Source organism: Ursus arctos, unplaced genomic scaffold (assembly GCF_023065955.2).
Source record: "Ursus arctos isolate Adak ecotype North America unplaced genomic scaffold, UrsArc2.0 scaffold_30, whole genome shotgun sequence".
NCBI lineage: Eukaryota > Metazoa > Chordata > Mammalia > Carnivora > Ursidae > Ursus > Ursus arctos.
The window spans coordinates 24,899,173-24,915,213 of NW_026622986.1; the positions used below are offsets into that span (position 1 = coordinate 24,899,173).

The 16,041-nt window shown below is 47.9% G+C and overlaps 1 protein-coding gene across 1 annotated transcript; it reads left to right on the top strand.

Annotated features, from left to right (window-relative positions):
* Positions 1 to 1,890: 1,890 nt before the first annotated feature.
* Positions 1,891 to 12,509, top strand: UCMA (upper zone of growth plate and cartilage matrix associated). Its single transcript, XM_026478660.4, has 5 exons — positions 1,891 to 2,132; positions 2,455 to 2,520; positions 2,613 to 2,708; positions 7,013 to 7,111; positions 12,066 to 12,509. The coding sequence occupies exons 1-5, from the start codon at positions 2,075 to 2,077 to the stop codon at positions 12,161 to 12,163; spliced, it is 417 nt and encodes a 138-aa protein (XP_026334445.2). The 5' UTR covers positions 1,891 to 2,074; the 3' UTR covers positions 12,164 to 12,509.
* The last annotated feature ends 3,532 nt before the right edge of the window (positions 12,510 to 16,041 follow it).

Below are 16,041 nucleotides of genomic sequence, written 5' to 3' on the forward strand. Positions count from 1 at the left end.
ATGAACCTTGAACACAATATTTGAAGTGAAAGAAGCCAGTCACAATGGATCACACATTGTATGACTCCATTTAGATGGAATGTCCAGAACAGGAAAATCCAGAGACAGAAAGCAAATTAGTGGTTGCTTAGGGCTTTGGGGGTTGAAAATAGTGGGGAGTGATGGCTAATGGGTATGGGATTTCTTTTGGGGTGCTGAAAGAGTAAAGTTGATTCTGGTTTAGTATATTCACAAAATTATTGTTGTGGGAAAATGAGAAGAACACTGGATTTGACATTAGAAGATCTGGTCTGAATCCCACAAGTGTCAGATTCTTGATTTGTTCAATGCATGTCCTTTGAGCTTTCTCCTGTGTTCTCCATCTCATTGAATGGTCTTGCCATCCACACAGTTCCCCAAACCAGAGACACGGGAGCCATCTGAATGCACACCTTCCAGTCTCTCTCTGCCTTAATCACTGCCCAAACCTTCACTAACCAGTTGAGCCCTGCGGATTCTTTCTTCAGTCTTTTGAAATGCTCTGTCTTCTCCATTTTTGCTCTTCCTGCCTTTTGCTGACACCATCTCCCACCTGGACTACTGCAAAAGCCGTCTCTAAGTCCTAACCACTCCCATCCTCCACATCACTGGGAGGGTAGTGTCCCTAAGAAAACCTTCCTGTCACTTCTCTGCTCAAAATCATTCAATGGTTCATGACTGTGTCATGATAGCAAACACATATCTAAGCTCCATGCATGCCAGGCACCATTCTGACTTTGGATGTGTTAACTCCAATCCTCACATCAGTCTAAATGGCAGAGGAGGGGATTAGGCATGAGGAGGTAATGACTTGTCCAAGGCCATGCAGCTGGCCAAGGCTGGAGCTGGGGTTGAATCCAGGGAGCCTGGTCAGGATCTGTGCTTATAGCCCCCACACTAGGCTGCCTCACAAAGATGGAGCCCAAACTCCTTCCTGTGGCCTCGGCCCTGCCTACCTCCGACCCTCCACATTCTTGTGGGCTCTGGTATTATCGAACTGTATTTCCTCACAATGGCCTCACTTAGCTTTGCCATCCCAGGTATGACCAAGAAGTTCACTGAGAATTGGGGTACAGGTCTCCCATGGGTGCCCTCCTTCTCCCCACACCTTCACGTAGGTGTGGGCTGTGCTCTAGGTCTAGTGATGGTTGCCATTAAGAAAACTCTAAACAATGTCCAAAGTGCAACTCTTCAGTTAGTAACAGAGTCGAGGATCGTTCATAATGAATGACAATGTCAAGAACGTATCTCCAAAGGGACTGCACTCTGATGGCCCCACAGAGCTCTGATCCCATTAGTGTTACCACTTCTAGGAACTCATTTCCTCCCATACATGGGGTATGCCTTTGTCTCCTTCTAGAGACGCATGCTCAGCTGTGGGCTCTTCACACACTGTGTGCTGCTCTCCCTCCGCCATGATAGGCAGTCTGCCTCTCTTCCTCAAAGTCTTGAAAGGGCACTGGGGCCCCGCGACAGGGGTCCGTGTTTTGCTGGACAGTGAACATCAGCTGGGGGATATGTCTGGTTACTGTTGTAACAGCCTATGTATCCAAGCGAGGGTCACCTAAGGGGGTCTTTCAGGCTTTCTGGTCCCTCTGCCTGACATCTCAGTCAAAGTCTCCCACTGAGGCCCACTCCCTTCCCCCACAGGCCTCAGTCTCCAGGACTAGAGCTCCCACCTCCCCTGAAGCAGATGCCAGGATCTCTTTCAAAGTCTTTGGAATCCTGACTCTTGGGCTGGGCATTCCAACAGCAACTCCTTGGGTGTGGAACTTGGAAAGGCCACTTCAAAACTGTCTCGGCTGGGGCCCGACGACAGGCTCTGCTTCTGTGAAGTTCTGCAGGACGCCAAAACCATCTCCAGTGCTCCAGAAGGAGCAGCCAATGGAAGCCGCAGCTGAGACCCCTCCCACACTCCCCCAGGGGTATCCAGGTCTCCTGCTTCCCTCCCTCCTGGTATCCCTGGCACAGACGTGAGGACCTGGCAGCTGGCTCCAGGGTCTGTAGAACCCTCTCTGCCCTGTGGTTCCCAAACGGAGCCTCAGCCCCTCCAAAAATGGCCTGGAGACAGCTGCTCCTCGCCTTCTGTCTCTCAGCTGCTGTGCTCCTGACCAGTGAGTATGGGGCGGCTCCAGCATGGACTGGTGTTAGGTGAAGCTGCTCAGCTGGCCCAGGTAGAAAGGGGTGGGGGTGCTTACTGGTAAGACGGCTGTGCCGGTGTGTGTGTGTGTGTGAGTGTGTGTACAACACAACACAGCAAGAACAGCTTACTTGGTGGTTTCCTGGGGAGACTGCTCTGCGACTGGCATGTGAGAGCCCCAGGGCCCCACAGTGGGGCCTGGCAATTCACAGTGTCTGGGAAGGACTGTCCCAGCCCAGCTCTGGGTGAGGGCTCCCCTTGAGGTGCTGCAGCCCTCACCCTGTGCTCTCCCACAGTGCTGCAGGAGGGGACTGGCGCATTAGTGGGTACCCGGCAGGTGGCAGGACAAGAGGCCCAGGAAGGTGAGTGCAAGGGCCACCCAGGGCTGCAAGGGGGGTGGGCCATCTACTGCAGTAGCCTGGGCTGGTTGTGATGGGTCTCTCTCGGGTTTCAGATGTAGAACAGAAGATTTTCATGCAGGAATCAGATGCATCAAATTTCCTCAAGAGGCGCGGCAAGCGGTCCCCCAAATTCCAAGATGAGGCCAATGGTAAGGATGCTAGAGGCCTGCCTTCTGCTCGCCCCTCCCATTCCTTTCGCGCAGTCAGCTGGGCTGTGGGGACTGCAAGGGATGGAGGAGGGCTCCACTTGGCTATCGGGTATCAAAGTGATGACGGCTCTGAAGTAGGAATTCCACATTTCCTCGATTGCAGGTCACATCTTTGACCACACCATCAGGGTAAGGCACAAAAAGGGGCAGTGCTACATCGAATGCACTTAATAGAAAGAAGATGCATCCCAATTTCAGGAAGTTTAAAACGTTCAACAGAAATATGTTCTAGTCAGGAGGGAACACAGTATCTGGGTGTGTGCTTCTTGTGGGTATCGGACAGTGCCCCACGTGCAAGAGCAACCAATAGCACTACAGGCAGGGAGAGGGCGCGTGGGACTGGGAGCTGGGACTCTGGGCTTGGTGACAGCTGTGTTGCCAAGTGACCTTGGCCACTTCCCCCCCCCCCCCCCGGTCCCAGTTTCCTTATTTATAAGCCCCTGAAATTCTGGTATTCAGCCAGTAATGATTTTTTGTTTTTGTTTTGTTGTTGTTTTTAATTTTCATTTCCAATGCATTTGGAAGGCTTTTGAGCTTGGAAGTGTGTCTCCTTCTTAGTCTGAAGTAGGCCCTGGTGTCCCCTGCCTGGCAGGGACCATCATTTCCATGATCTGCTGACTCTTGAAGGCATCTGAGTTTTCTGCCCTTGAACTAGATTCTTCCAAGGACTCTGAGCTCTGTCTCCGAGTCTGTGGCTTGATTCATTACTTGCGCGTGTGTCTGAATAAACTCTCTGTGTCCCTTGGCACTCTCAGCAAGGCCAACTTGCTCAGTAAAAATAACAGGACTGTTTTCAAATGATGAAAATGCTTGGAGATGAAATTCCTGTCCCCTCCCCCCAGCCGACTGGATAAGTAAGAACCACACTGGGAAAATCTCCAGGCCTCACCCAACTTGAGATTTAGAAATTAGCAAACATCCAGACACACGGGAAGGGCTGTGATGAAGGCCGGCCAGTTTTTGATGGAAATCAGAGAAGCCGCCTCCTGGCAGACTCCCAGTGGGCAACAGGCGTCAATTTAGGAGAGGTGAATAGTTTCTATCCTCATAAGCTGATTCAGAACCATGAGGAGCGTGATGAAGCCACAGGTCCCTCACCTCAAATAGAAACTGTGTGTGTCAGTCATGAGGGGCCCAGGACAGCCTGGTGAAGACGTGGGACGCACCTGAGTTCACCTGCTGTCACCTGGGCGACTCCCGTGCATGGGCGGGAGAGCAATGCTCAGTTATGTCTCAGGCTGGGGAAAAGGCAAGTGACACTGATAGGCTGGAATCTGGAACCAGGAACAGGCACCTGACATCTCTAAGCAACTAGGTAAAGATGCAGGAGGTTCCTTTAGGATGAGAGGAGGCACTGAGAATGAAATGCATCACCTGAGAAGGGAGGTACATGACACACAGGATGCACAGGGTTGACGTGGCCTTTTGTCCCAAGACAAATCGTTCTTAGCCTCTGCCGCGTCTAGGGTCCCATTTGTCTCACCTTCAGAAAGGCAATTTGGGAAGACAGCTACTTTTTCGAAGTACATAGGACTAGAAAATGCTTCTTTAGAATTGGTGATGGCTCATGAAGCACTTGCTTCCTACACTCCAAACCCCCTTCCCTCCCATCGCCAGGGGGTTTCTGGGGCCTGGAGCAACACTGGGGCTCATGGTGGGTCATAAGGGGGATGGTGCCATGAAAGGTTTGCTCTGGGCCGAGTAGTGGAGTGTGGGCCCCTGGGGCTCTAGCTTGTCCCAAGCTATGCCCTCACCAACTGTGTGACTTTGATTAGGTCATTGCACCTCTCTGAGCCTCAATTCCCTCCTAAGAAATGTGTGGATGTGGGGCAGGGGTAAGCGTGGGGTAAGGACTGGAGTACCAATTCCTTCTGCCAGACTCAAGTATCCTACAACTATGAGCGTAAAGGCATAAATGTGGGAAAAACAAGGGACTTACCTAAGGAATCTACACTGAGATCAATTCACAGATAATTGGATTTTTACTCTGAGTTACATAAAATAATGTAATATAAATAACAAGTATTTAATTAATTTACTTATTATTGTAGGCCCCTTAACTTTCAAACATTTCAGATGGTTTATGGTATTATTATTGCACGAAGAAATACTTCGTTGTTTGTCTTAGCTCCCCTCTAATGTGGGGTGGGGCAGGAACCCAACGGCTTCCTCAGTTTCTGCTTCCAACATGACTTCCTCCTGCAAGGCCAAGCTGGGGGGGGGGGGAGGGTAACGGCGCCTCAGTCTCCCCTCTTTGATGTGATCATACAAGCAGAGTGGGAGGGGTCCTTGAGGGACCAGTTCCTCCGGCACCAGACATGGCCTTCTTGCTATTGTGAATTTGTCCAGTTAAAAGCAATTATCTTGATACTAAGAGAGCTTTCAATAATTTCCTTCAGACAACCAGAGTTCTCACACCAAAGAGGTCAAGATTTAAGGGTAGAAATGGATGAACCTGGAAACTCTTTTACACCAAAAAATCTCAGATCTAGAAAGATTTTTTCAGGCTAAATTAAAGCAGCTGAAGAACAGCTGTACATGCTGGTGAAGTGTGATGTTTCAGGTGGGGATTCCCACGGGGGGCTCAAGGTGCTGCTGGGGGGTCTTGAGTGTTCAACTGCCAAGGAATGGTCACCATATTTATATGTTCCTAGTGACAGTTTTCACTTATCACTGGGGGTATTTCTTCTGACCACAGAGGTGTACCCCTCAATTTTATCATGTGGAACTCAGATTTCTCATAAAAAAGTTTACAGCTGGGGCACCGGGGTGGCTCAGTCAGTGAAGAGTCTAACTCTTGGTTTCAGCTCAGGTCATGATCTCAGGGTGGTGAGATCAAGTTCCACATCAGGCTCCACGCCCAGCGTAGAGTCTGCTTGAGAGTCTCTCTCCCTTTCCCTCTGCTCCTCTCCCTGTTCTCTCTCTCAAATAAAATCTTAAAAAAAAAAAAAAAGTTTACAGCCAACTTTACTAGAATGCATTGCCTTAAAAAATAAGGGATACCTGTAGTCAGTATCGTCATCATCAGGAAGTTTACCTGATCACCTCATATTCTGTACCAGTTACCCACTGCCATGTACCAATGGACCCTGAATTCAGCAGCTTAAAACCAGATTTACTGTCTCCTAGTTGCTCAGCAGTCCAGATATGCCTCAGCTGGGGGCCTCAGGCTCAGCAACTCTCCCAGGCTGTAGTCATCTCAAGGCCTGACTGTAAGATCTACCTTCCAACAAGCCTGACTATCCATCAGGCCACCAGTTCTTTGCCATGAGTAGGCCTCTCCATAGCACTGTTTACCACATGGCAGCTGGCTTCCCTCAGAGCAAGAGATGCCCAAGAAGGAAGCCACATTCCATCATGTCTGCCAACTTCTGTTCATTAGAAGAGAGTCATTAAGGCCAGCCCACACAAAGGGAAGGAACTGCCTAAGGACATGGATATCTCATTTTATCATCCCTCAGATCTATCTCATTTTATCATCCCTACCATCATTGTGCCCTGTATACATTCTATCATAGCAGCCATACTGCTGGGCATGACTTATTTTTGTATCTTTCTCCTTATCTGGATTATAGGCCTCTAAAATAAAGGGACAGAATCTTTCTTACTTGCCTTTTTAATTTGTGCCTGGGGCACATTTTGGCTATGACAGGTGCTCAAAGACAGACTTGAAAGTATTAATGTGAAATTAACTTTATTTTTTAAAAAAGATTTTGTTATTTATTTGAGAGAGGGAGCCTGTGAGAAAGCGAGAACACGGACGGGACAGGGGGCAGAGGGAGAGGGAGAACCGGGCTCCCTGCTTATCTCTGAGCCCGACCTGGGGCTCGATCCAAAGACCCCACGATCATGACCTGAGCCAAAGGCAGATGCTTAACCAACTGAGCCACCCAGGTGCACCAATGTGAAATTAACTTTAAGCTGATTATTCCCTCCTAGAATTCATTTCTAATCATTGGATTTCTAGTTTCTAACTGGCCCAGTATACTCAGATGCACCACTAATTTTATGAGTGAAACTAACTAGCTTTTCTCATTTGCAAAATGCAGTGCTTGGATGGGGTGAGTTCCTGGGTCCTTCAAGTTTTAAAGTAAATCACCTTCATGAAGCTTCCATCTGCACCCCTCCTGAGCAATCCCTCCCCACTAGGTTCAAGCTGCTCAGGCAAAATGACCAGTGTTCCCCTAAATGCATGCAGCTGCCCCCATTCTTAGAGGCAACTATTGCTTCTTGCCTTTTCCCAGTGGAGAACGGGCAGAAGCTGCGGGCTGACGAGCTGCGGAGAGAGTATTACGAGGAACAAAGGAACGAGTTTGAGAACTTCGTGCAGGAGCAAAATGACGGTAAGAGCTCTTCAGCCACCCTCCTCGGGGAAGTGGGCCTTTGGGGAAAAATCAAAAGTTGCTTCCATATCTCCCTAGACTTCAATTAGAGGAGGGAGGTGTAAGTGAGGCTCTTTCCTCAGTTCACATCTATTGGAGTCTTGAAGGAAGAAAGACACACCAATGGGTCAGAACTTGAGAAGGCACGAAGAGGACACAACACCTAGATTTCCACTGGCTCAGGGAATTTTTGGCTGATTCTATTTTCTCCTCCTACTTGGAGGAGGTGGTGGCCCACGTTCCCTGTCTTAGCGCCTATGCTAGTGGCTTAGCTCTGGTGACAGGTGCGTTGGAAAGACTTCAAACTCACTTTCAACTCCCCCGGATTCACATCAACATAATGGCTCTAGGAACTACTCATTCTGGCCTTTGCTCACCTATTCACTATATCAGTATCTTTTTTTTTTTTTTTTTAAGATTTTACTTATTTATTTGAGAGAGAGAGAGAGAGCACAAGCAGGGGGAGCAGCAGGCAGAGGGAGAGAGAGAAGCAGGCTCCTTCCTGAGCAAGGAGCCTGATGCGGGGTTCGGTCCCAGGACCCCGGGATCATGACCTGAGCCAAAGGCAGACGCTTCACTGACTGAGCCACCCAGGTGCCCCTATAATCAATATCTTATCTGACAAGTTTAACCAAACCAGGAAATCTGACCTCAGAAAGCAACTCACTGATAGCACTGGGCACACTCTAAGTTTGATATGCTTTGCTTGTGCCTTTACGCAACTGCTGTCTTTTCTAAACCTTGGCTTTTGTGTCAGAGTCTCTTGCCAGGCAAACGACACACTTCATTCGCTGCCTCAGCCCTTGGACAGACAGGACTCCTGCCTCCCTCAGGCAATGCTGATTTCACCAAGGCCGCAGTGGTGACAGCTGGGTGTGGGCATGGGCAGGGGCAGAGGGAGATGTTTTTGAACCAGTCTCCCATGGCATGGGATGGGACTTTGCAACTATTAAGTGTCCTCAAGTGTCATCCAGAGCAAAACCCTATAGAAACACTGATTAGGGCTAAGGCTAGCAGGCCGGAGTGTGTATTTATGCTTATTTCTGTTCTGGTCTTTCCCCCACACTTCAAGATGGAAATGCTCCCGAGCAAGCTCCTGAATGTAAATGAGCTTGGACAAAAGGCCCCAGTTTAGGTGAGCTTTGCTAGAGAAAGTCTGTGATTTTCGTTCTGAAGTCATGAGCCTCCTGGCTTGTATGCTCTGGTGGATTTGGGAGGTAGCACTCTCTGAGGGCATCTCTTAGGAAAAGGATACAATCACCAGGTACCCAAGGGCTGCAAGCCATGCCCACTGGATCACAGGTGGCACCTGACCCCTGCAAACAGGTACTGGGCTCGGATCCCACCAAATCAAGCTTTTCCGGGAACATCCTGGGAAAAATAAACCCAGGCTGTTGTAACTCAGAGGCAAAATATTTCTGTTCAACATTTGTTTACCTTGGTGAACAGCTTGGGGAGAGGCATTTAAAAAATGAGAACATGGCCTGCAAAATTCCTTCAGGGTCTTTTTTTCTTTTTTTGAACTCACCGTATTAATAATAGGACTTTATTCTGGGCATTTGTAAATGTTTCCGATCCAAATCCCTAGCATCTGGGTGGAGAACACTCACTGTTTTCCCTTTCACATTGAATTAGGGTGAGGGGCCAGGCACTCGAGGGATGGCCAGTCCTCTACCAAAGCCAGAGAGACAGCCATCAGGGGCCTGAGGCCTTGCCCACAAAGATGAAGACTGCAGGCCAGGACACGGGCCTATGGGGGTTGTAATGACAGAGCTGTTGTCACTGGTTGAGCACTTGGCTCTGTCCGGTGCTGTTCTAAACCACCCACCCCTTACACCCAGCCTCTCGGGTCTTACAATTTCTGTGTTTTTGTTTCAAAAACTCAGGCTTAGAAAGGAGCTTGAATATCCAAAGTGCCATCACTAGTCAGGGATTCAAACCAAGGTATGTTTGCCAGCCAAGAAATGTTCTTATAAATGAAGGATGATCAGGTGCGTGGAGGTCTTGGGGGACCCTCTTTGATCTGGGAATTAGTCCCTGCAGTTGGATGGAGTGAGGAGTGACGTGAGTAAGGAGAGCATGCCCTCCCCACCCCCAGCCCCAGCCTCTCCAGGGCTGCTTTTTTTTTTTTTTTTAAAGATTTTATTTATTTATTTATTCGACAGAGATAGAGACAGCCAGCGAGAGAGGGAACACAGCAGGGGAGTGGGAGAGGAAGAAGCAGGCTCATAGCGGAGGAGCCTGATGTGGGGCTCGATCCCATAACGCCGGGATCACGCCCTGAGCCGAAGGCAGACGCTTAACCGCTGTGCCACCCAGGTGCCCCTCCAGGGCTGCTTAATAAAGGAAGGAGGCAAAAAGGTAGAGCAGGTCCAGCCTGCCTGAGGGCAAATGCTGATGTGAAATACATCTCAATTTTCCTCCTCTCCCCTCACCTCAGCCCCAGAGCACATGACTGCAGGGTGTTAGCCCACACCGGGTTGGTGAAACCTCTACCCCAGGGAAGCGCTCTCAGCCCTTCCCTGAGACCCCCACACACTCCTCAGTCAGGACCCTGGTTTTTCAATTGGCTATTTTGATCTGACCATGTCACCTAGTCTCAGAATAACCAGCAGCCGCAGCAAGTTTGGTCCCACCCTTTAAAAGCAAATGCTGAGGGATGACCATGGATAAATGAAAGGCCTAGGATTTCCAGAGGAAGTTTAGGCAGGTGGTCTGGATCAGAGGGACCTTCCTGAGAGCCTGAGAACACCATCTTGAAGGCCCATCAGCCCATCCAGGACACCAGACCTCCTCTGGGAAGGCTGTGGCTCCTGGTTATTTCTCTACTCAAAACCACCAGTTTTATGAGGCAAAGATGCTCTTTATGCCTTTGAGTTCTGCCTCTGGAAGTGCCAGGATAAAGAGTGTGTTGCGCTCCTACCTCTGCAGTCTGTGTGGGAGCAAATGTCTCCTTCTACCTTCAAAGCCAGAAGCCTGGGTTGGCCCATCTGGGCTTGGCTGCATGACACCTGGCTTGGCTAAAAATGCTCAGCCACAGGTGGTCCCCTACACAAAAGCCACACTGTTCAGGCCTTTACCAGGGAGGCCTTCCCTTTGTCTAGGTAAAATGGTGTATGAAGAAACTGGCATGACCTGGAGAAAAAAAAATCAACTTCTATGTCAAAATCATGTTCTCAAGATTGGCAAAGAGTAGCTGATCTATCTTGCCTGAGAAAGGTCTGAAGGGCTGAAGACCCAAAGCTCCAGCCACGGCCTGACTCTAAGCCAGGCTGTCCTGGGGTACTAAGTCCCAAAGGTGATTTCCAGCATCAAGGATAGCACCAACTCCAAGCTCACAGAGGAAGGAAACCTACCCAGCAGTCACGATGTCTGAACACTCAGCAGTAACAGGGGGTTCTTCTTGTCGAGGGCATCTGGCTTTCATGGGGGCTAAGGACCACGCTGACGCCCATTTTCTCCACATCCTGACGTCACCATTCGAACCATGCCCCAGAGAATGAGGTTCACTGGCACCAAAGTCAGGTTCACAGGCTTTTTGGTGGTGAAGCCCACATTTGAAAAAACAGAGGCAAGGACAATTTTTGAGGTTCTGAGTCCTTGATACCATCTTTTTCTGTTAGAACTTCCTATCCTCCCAACATTTTCCGCAACTACTAAAAACTGTGGTAAAATTTACATAAAATTTGCCATCATCACCATTTTTAAGCATACAAGTCGGTGGCATTTAGCACATTCACACTGTTGTGCCACCAGCACCACTATGGATTCCTAGAACCCTTCCATCACCTCAGAGAGGAACTCTGTACCCATTAGGCAACAGTTAACTCCCCATTCCCCAGTCTCTGCTCACCTCGAATACATTTCAGGCTCTACCAATTTGTCTGTTCTAGGTATTTTATAGAAGTCGAATTACACAGCACATGTCTTTTTGTGTCTGGCGTATTTCATTCCTTTTTATGACTGAATGAATAATACATATGTGTGTGTGTGTATCACTTTTTGTTTATCCATTCATTTGCCCCTGTTTTCACTTCTCTTAGCTATGGACCTAGGAGTAGAATTGTTGGGTTATGTGGTAATGCTATTTAACTTTTTGAGGAGTCTTACGTTTGCCTTTTTACACACTGAGGGACTTGTGAAATCTGCTCGTGCTTTCATGGCCCCTAACAATGACAAGCAGTGTGGACTTGGTGTCAGGAGCCTAATTCTACAATTGAACAAAGTTGTTATTCAGAAAATGTCTGATTAAAGACAGCAAAGTTAGGACTTTCTTACTAAAAACTCCCTTCTGTTCTTTTCAGCCTTTTACTTTGAAAATCTCCAACATATGCAAAAGTATACAGTTCAGTGAACCCCCATATAATCATCACCCAGAATCAATGATTATCAAATTTCCCTCCATTTTGCTTCACCCACCCCCTTTTCTGGATAGTTCTTAAAACATCATTTTATTTTTAAAGCCTGAGAAAAAATTACTCATAATGCCGCCACTTGAAGTTGACAGTTATTTCTATCCATGATGTATTTTTTCAACCACAAGCCTATCATCTCTTTTCGTTACTGTTCTGTTCTCTTTGTGCTTCATTTCTTAGTTGTTGCCTCTTTGAGCCAGTTGTTACCTCTCCCTGCTTTGCTGCCTGTGTAGGGGAAAGAGCACAGGACTGAGACACAAATCTTGATCTTGGCTCTCCTGGCTTCCAGCTCTGTCTCCTGCCTGGGCTTGGCTCCCAAAGTGAGGCCTTTTGACTCACTGTTCTATCAGGTCTTTCAACTCAGACGTTCTGTTTGGCACAGTTTGTTCGTGTCACCACAGGGTAGGCAGTTTGGGTTGACGGCTGCCAAGAGCTTGGTGGCTCTCCTCAGATCTGAGTCCTCTCCATGCTAACAGGACCATTTTATTTCTGCTCCTCAGAACAGGAAGAGAGAAGCCGGGAAGCTATGGAGCAATGGCGCCAGTGGCATTATGATGGCCTGTACCCATCATATCTCTACAACCGCCACCACATCTGACCTCATCTTGACAGACCAAGACGACGGAGCAAACTCACATATCCACTGCAGGTGTTTGAACAACGCTTCCATACAAACAGGCCCCTTCAAAGGGTCTCACCTTGGGGCTATGTAAACACACATGCCTTTTGCTCTGATGGATTAAGATGCTCTGGCTTTTGCTTCTTTGCAGATGATTTTCTGAGTTGGGCAAACACCTGCGGGGCCTCCTAGTATCCTACAGTAACTCCCCCTTCCTTAGCCATTGTTCCCACTGTAAGACTCCTGTCCTGTAGAACAATGAAAAGGATCGCAATAAAGAGAAAAGATGACATGTTTGCTTACAGCTTAGAAATAAAAGTGCTGAGTCGACACTATCATCTTTTGAAATCTCAAACTGTCATGCCAACTTGTCTCCCTGAGCCTGACTGACACGTTACTCTCACTAACTTAGGCATTTGAAACCCTGAACTCAAGGTGTATTGCTCATAATTTTCTTAGTCTGTCTCAGTAAGTCACACAAGTGCAAGAGAAATGTTAACACAACTGTTTAGGTTAAGACCATTCTCTGGGATAGATACTGAGACCAGATGTTTCCTCATGTCTCTGAAGAGTTTCAAGGTTCAACTGTGGTTTCTTAACTGCATCAAATCAGAAGCCAGGATTATAGCAAGGCCAGGTATAACCAAAACTATAAAGCAGAAATTTAGCTTTGGTGTTACCTCAGTTTTCTTCCTAGTGCCTGTAGGCCTTAACATAAAGCTGCCATAGCATCGTGTAACAAACTGGGTAGCTTGACACAATAAAAATGGATTCTCTTACAGTTCTGGAGGCTGGAAGTCCGAATTCAAGGTGTCAGCGGAGCCATGCGTGCTCCCTCTCTCTAGGGGAGGATCCTGCCTTGCCTGCTGCAGCTTCTGGTGGCTCCAGGACTCCCTGCCTGGTGGCAGCAGCACTCTGATCTCCATGTCTGTTGTCACAGGCCTTTTCCTTTGTGTCTTCACATCGTCTTCCCACTGTTTGTCTATGTCTCTGCTTTTTTTTTTTTTTTTAAAGATTTTGTTTATTTATTTGACAGAGATAGAGACAGCCAGCGAGAGAGGGAACACAAGCAGGGGGAGTGGGAGAGAAAGAAGCAGGCTCATAGCAGAGGAGCCTGATGTGGGGCTCGATCCCATAATGCTGGGATCACGCCCTGAGCCGAAGGCAGACGCTTAATGACTGCGCCACTCAGGCGCCCCCTCTGTCTCTGTTCTTCTTGATATCACTTTATTTTTAAGTCAACTCTACACCCAACGTGGGGCTTGAACTCACAAACTCGAGATCAAGAGTCACGTGCTCTGGGGCGCCTGAGTGGCACAGCGGTTAAGCGTCTGCCTTCGGCTCAGGGCGTGATCCCAGCATTATGGGATCGAGCCCCACATCAGGCTCCTCCACTGTGAGCCTGCTTCTTCCCCTCCCACTCCCACTACTTGTGTTCCCTCTCTCGCTGGCTGTCTCTATCTCTGTCAAATAAATAAAATCTTAAAAAAAAAAAAAAGAGTCACGTGCTCTACCTTCTTATAAAGACCCCAGTCATATTGAATGAAGGGGGGGACCCAACTCAGCTTCTAACAGTGCCCCTTTCTTCTCTCCCAACCACCCCACTTCCTGCCCCAGACTCACCATCTATCCTACTTTACCCTTGCTCTCAACTACCCTCGGGAATTCCCTACTAAGAACGAAGAACAATCAAGAACAGCTGCAGCAGGCACCTCCGTGGGGGACACACTATATGAGAAGATATAGAGGAGTCTAGAGGAAGTACAAGCATCCCCTCTTAGCGACCTCCCTGTCCCCCACCATGGGGCCACTACTTCCCCTGAGACCTGGGTCCCTGGCCGGCTAGTCCAGTCTGCTTCTGAGGTTGGGATCCCAGGGCAGCGTAGGGGGACTTTGCTTTAAGGCAAAGCTGCTCAGCTGGGGTAAAATACTCCACCAGAGGCGGGACGATTTATTAGAGCAGGCCATTTTGTAACGAATGCATGTATTTTTAAGTAATCTTTTAAAAGGCTGATAAGATCCTAATGATTAAGCAATCATGCATATTCCAAGTCGCCTCATCTACAGTCAGCACTGTATTTTCTCACACGAACTCCAAGCAGGAGCTGAACCGGCCTTGGGAAGGCAAGAGGGGCACGGGGCAAACTCTATCATTAAACGCTGTCACCTGGGCAGGTGGAATAGAGGAGCCGTTCTCTTCTCAGGAGTCCTGGGATTCACACTTCAGAGATTCAGGCTTGGGGCCCAAGTCCCAGCACAACAAAAGCCAAAGCAGTGCCCAATTTTTCCACTGCATGATGTGCTTGTGTTCAATGTGCCTTAAGCTGGAAGACTGGCAGCGGAGCCTCCGGAATACTCTGATGACCCTCCAAGTGTGTCCTCCGAAGTCGCGCTACCGACCTACACGTTCGCCGTCTGTGGGTCTGTCTAAACTGGATCAAATTAGAATGCTTCCAAAAGAAAACCAGCAGAGTAATGAAAACTTTCCTCAGAATTGGAAAAACATGCACAAAATATTTAACGGAAAACTGCTATTTCACCACTTAAAATGTTTTTTATACATTTACTCATCCTTACCCAATCTTTTTTTTTTTTTAACATTTCCACCGTAAAATTATTTCATTTACAATATGTGCTCAATGTAGCGAATTCAAGCAACGCAGAAATCCATTACACACGGGGCGCCCGGCTGTGTCTGGCTGGCTCAGTCAGTAGAGCATGCAACTCTTGATCTTGGGGTTGTGAGTTTGAGCCCCATGTCGGGTATAGACATTACTTAAAAATAAAATCTTAAAAAAAAAAAAAAAAAAAAAGGAAATCCATCACACATAAGGAGAGTTCTTCCTTTTTGCTTAATTCTACTCTGAGGTATGCCCTGTCAGTGGCTTGGTATGTATCCTTCCACTTTTCCTGTCTATTCTCACACACATACTTCATTCTTTATAAAGGCAAAATGACACGTAATTATGCAAATCCAGATAGCCCCACATCCAGTGCAGATCTGAGTTGGCCACACAGAACTGGCTGATACCAAAGTTGAGCTCTGAAAACTCCCTCTTTCTAACAAGGTCTAACAAGAGTATTTGCCTCGACCAAGTAGCTCATTGTTATATTGTCACAGGCATGTTCCTTGCTTCTTTCCATAAGCAAGTGGAGCACCACGGAGTTGGGTCCTTTCACTGTAATCCTTTTCATGGTGGAGCTGGTGCAGCTCTCCCCAGCTTAAGCACACTTCTCTGTGAGGACATGGGTGCTCAGGGAATTGTCTGTGCTCCTAAGTTTTCCCTCAATAAGCCCTACTGTGTATTTACATCACATGGCTCTAGTGGGGAGTGTGTTTGTGTGTGTCTTGCTCCCTTTGCATGTCAGTGAATATGCTAGACTTTACTTACCCATTCCTTTATTAGTAAGATAGGTTTCTGGAAATGAAATGATGGGATCATAACTTACACACGTTAAGCTGGATAAATCAGACTTCTCTTCGAAGATTTATATGTGCTTCCTGTCACTGGACACCTTTACCAATCCTTTCTTTTTCTTTCTTTTTTTTTTTTTTTTTTAAGATTTTGTTTATTTATTTGACAGAGAGACAGCCAGCGAGAGAGGGAACACAAGCAGGGGGAGTGGGAGAGGAAGAAGCAGGCTCCCAGCGTAGGAGCCTGATGTGGGGCTCGATCCCAGAACGCCAGGATCACGCCCTGAGCCGAAGGCAGACGCTTAACGACTGAGCCACCCAGGCACCCCTTTGCCAATCCTTTCTTAAACCCAGCAAACTGAGAATATTGGCAGAAAGGTCGGGAAGAGGGAACTCTTTCAAGATACATTGTCCATGGTGTTTCCTCAGACAGAAAATGTCA